At 36.9% G+C, this 1810-nt stretch overlaps 1 protein-coding gene across 2 annotated transcripts in view; it reads right to left on the minus strand.

Moving 5' to 3' along the window:
- LOC108746404 (neuronal acetylcholine receptor subunit alpha-7) overlaps window positions 1-1810 on the minus strand; it is a 255845-nt gene that overhangs the window by 4422 nt on the left and 249613 nt on the right. For both annotated transcript variants that reach the window (XM_018483143.1, XM_018483144.1), the window contains one exon: window positions 938-1152. In XM_018483143.1, the coding sequence (XP_018338645.1) occupies window positions 938-1152 (215 nt within the window). The remainder of the gene's footprint in view (window positions 1-937; window positions 1153-1810) is intronic.

The raw sequence follows: 1810 nt of genomic DNA on the forward strand, positions 1-1810 counted from the left end.
GTCACAGAGCTCGGTTATCGGATAGTTCTACGACGTGACAGAAAAGCGAAGAAGAGATGGAGGAGAAAACGAATTGCCCAGAGAATCATCTGGCAAACCAAAGCGATTATTGAAGGATCGAGAAAAAAAATGTCAGAATGAAATATTTTTGTTAACGGAAATCAGTCGGGGAAGAAAAAAGGCCGCAAAAATCTCATGAGAAAATATGGGAATCCAAATTTGGTAGATTGAGTTGGCATTTATCGAGGTCCATGAAAATGTCGATATTCGATTTCAGCGACACTGTCGTTCAAACGGATTTCGGGCGGGTAGATCTCTTGTCTGCTTATAGTTATCGCAGAGCAAACGTAATGTATACCGTACTCTAATCATTTTATGTGCATAGCTTGTGTCTTTGATATTTCCCGATAGAGCTGTAAAATAACGTTAAGTGCTTGTCGAATACGCGACAAGCAAAGGGGTGAGATTCATCTAACGCTGCAAATGCTTCGACGCATTCTTTGATTGGTCAATTCGTAAAATTCGTTCTTGTGATTGGTCAATGAAACATTTGCAGCATTAGTGGATTGCACTCAAGGTATTTACTCGGAAACACGTGTCTGCGCATCTCGATGTGCTCTCGTTGCCGCCCATCTGATCATTCACAATATTATTATATGCGTATTAATGCCCAGTTCTCTCTCTCTCTCTCTCTCTCTCTCTCTCTCTCTCTCTCTCTCTCTCTCTCTCTCTCATTGTTTTTTCGTCCAATTGGATTAAAACGTGACATGGTCTCTGTTTCTCATGAACAATACATTTACCCGTCAAACAACAACCGCCTCCATTGTTAATAAAAAAAGGAGCGCAGTTGATCGAGAAAATGGATGGCAAGCCATTGCGGAATTTTCGCCAAACGCAACGACCTGAAAAGATTGAATGGGTGGAGAATTCGTGGTACCTTATATAGCCCGAGGCAGGATTGGCGGCGCTGTTCCCATGGCGAAAATCATCGTCGATATCTAAAACGTTCGCCAGTAAACTCTTACTGCTCCTCTCCTGCAGCTCCAGCTCCTTCATCCGATTAGTCATGAGAATGGTCTTCTTCGTGATCTTCTTGCCCGGCCGACTCATGCGCAACACACACGGCAGCCATTGTAGAAACACTATTTTCGTCTGCATGAATATCGAATTATTGACTCGTTAAACTTCGCAATTGCATCACATATCATATCGTCACTCTAGCAAAAATTCCTCGCAATTTCATTCCCTTGAATCTTGCAACGAGAATGAAAAACCGAAATTGAAGAGTATAGAATTTTAAAGTAGCATCCCCGCGCGTCATATGCAAAGTTTGATACTTTTCAAGGATTTACAATATGTAGTTTATAAGCTACGAGCACTTTACGATAAGCGTTTTAAGGAATGACGAGTATACTCTCCCTATTTAAAAAATTTCTAAAATGAAAGTTATGAAAAATTCAAAGTTATATATTTTTTAATTATATTTCACAATTATATTTCGATTAAAATAATTTATTTTAGTGTAACACAATGGCTTTTTCAATAATTATACGTGAAATGCATATTTAACTCTTTATTTAATCCTTTATGCTGACTTCTTCTTTAGAGGAGTTGTGTCCTTTTACTTTATAAACAATTGGCTTAATTTTTATGAAACTTGGCCCATAGCATATTATAATTTAATAATATTTTATTTAATTCTATGATCAAAAATAAAAATATTAGATTCAATATGACGGCAAAATTTGAAATATAATTTGATTATTATAAAACTCGATTTTAGGGATTTTTAATTAAGAAATATATATAT

The sequence above is a fragment of the Trachymyrmex septentrionalis genome, unplaced genomic scaffold, assembly GCF_001594115.1.
Source record: "Trachymyrmex septentrionalis isolate Tsep2-gDNA-1 unplaced genomic scaffold, Tsep1.0 scaffold17, whole genome shotgun sequence".
NCBI classification, from domain to species: Eukaryota; Metazoa; Arthropoda; class Insecta; order Hymenoptera; family Formicidae; genus Trachymyrmex; species Trachymyrmex septentrionalis.